Source organism: Galeopterus variegatus, unplaced genomic scaffold, assembly GCF_000696425.1.
Source record: "Galeopterus variegatus unplaced genomic scaffold, G_variegatus-3.0.2 Scaffold86359, whole genome shotgun sequence".
Lineage (NCBI taxonomy): Eukaryota > Metazoa > Chordata > Mammalia > Dermoptera > Cynocephalidae > Galeopterus > Galeopterus variegatus.
This window is the reverse complement of record NW_007812470.1, coordinates 1-954: the sequence shown is the minus strand read 5'-3', so window position 1 is coordinate 954 and position 954 is coordinate 1. Positions and strand designations below refer to the sequence as shown.

General features: G+C 63.6%; 1 protein-coding gene across 1 annotated transcript; it reads right to left on the bottom strand.

Moving 5' to 3' along the window:
* Nucleotides 1–4: 4 nt before the first annotated feature.
* Nucleotides 5–898, bottom strand: LOC103584705 (transcription factor HES-1; the record flags this gene model as incomplete). The annotated part of the gene is made up of 2 exons (XM_008565607.1): nt 5–222; nt 811–898. Coding segments are annotated over 2 exons (306 nt in total), but the record flags the coding sequence as incomplete, so codon positions are not given.
* Nucleotides 899–954: the final 56 nt, after the last annotated feature.

Genomic DNA, 954 nt, shown 5'->3' with positions numbered 1-954 from the left:
CAGGCGGGGGTGGCGGCGGCGCCTGCAAGGCGGGGTGTGGCTGCCCGGGGTAGGTCATGGCGTTGATCTGGGTCATGCAGTTGGCCAGGTGGCCGAGCAGCCGAGTGCGCACCTCGGTGTTAACGCCCTCGCACGTGGACAGGAAGCGGGTCACCTCGTTCATGCACTCGCTGAAGCCGGCGCGGTACTTCCCCAGCACGCTCGGGTCTGTGCTCAGGGCGGCTGCGGGCCATAAGGAGACAGACCGGTCACTGAACGGCTCTGCCCCGGGGCCATTGCCTCCCGCCCTGGGAGGTCCCCCCGGCGCGCCTTACTGACCACGCGCTCGCGGAATTGCCTCGGGCTGGGAGGGTGGGGTGGGTTTAGAAAAATCAGCCACCTTTCCACACTAGCGTGGCCACCAAAGCCGAGACACTCCCTCCCCATTCCCTGTTGCTCCATTTAAACCGATCTCAGCCCCAGATCTGCCACCGCACGGGGATGTGACCTTGGGCAATGCCCCCCTCCATCTGCGCCTCACTTCCCCGCGCAGCTCAAAACCGCCACGGTCCTAAGTTCTTTTGCCCCTGCCCGCTTCCCCCACAGCCAAGCCGCCCGCCACCTTCGCGGCTACCACCTCTCTCCCTCCTTTTCCGGAACAGTAACAACTTGGAGTTGTGGCTATAAATAAGCCCCAGACCGTGGGAACGCTAGAGAGCCAAGGCAGTAAAATGTAGCTGAATGCCTCTCAACCAAGGGCGGAAGTCTGGAAGAAATCACCGCGGCGCGAGAGGGACGCCCGCAGAGGGGGACGCGGCGAGCCGCCCTCACCAGTCATCTGCGCCCGCTGCAGGTTCCGGAGGTGCTTCACTGTCATTTCCAGAATGTCCGCCTTCTCCAGCTTGGAATGCCGCGAGCTCTGCACATAAGGAGGCAAGGGAGGAAAGTGAGACCCCTGTCAGCTGCCTCGGAGTG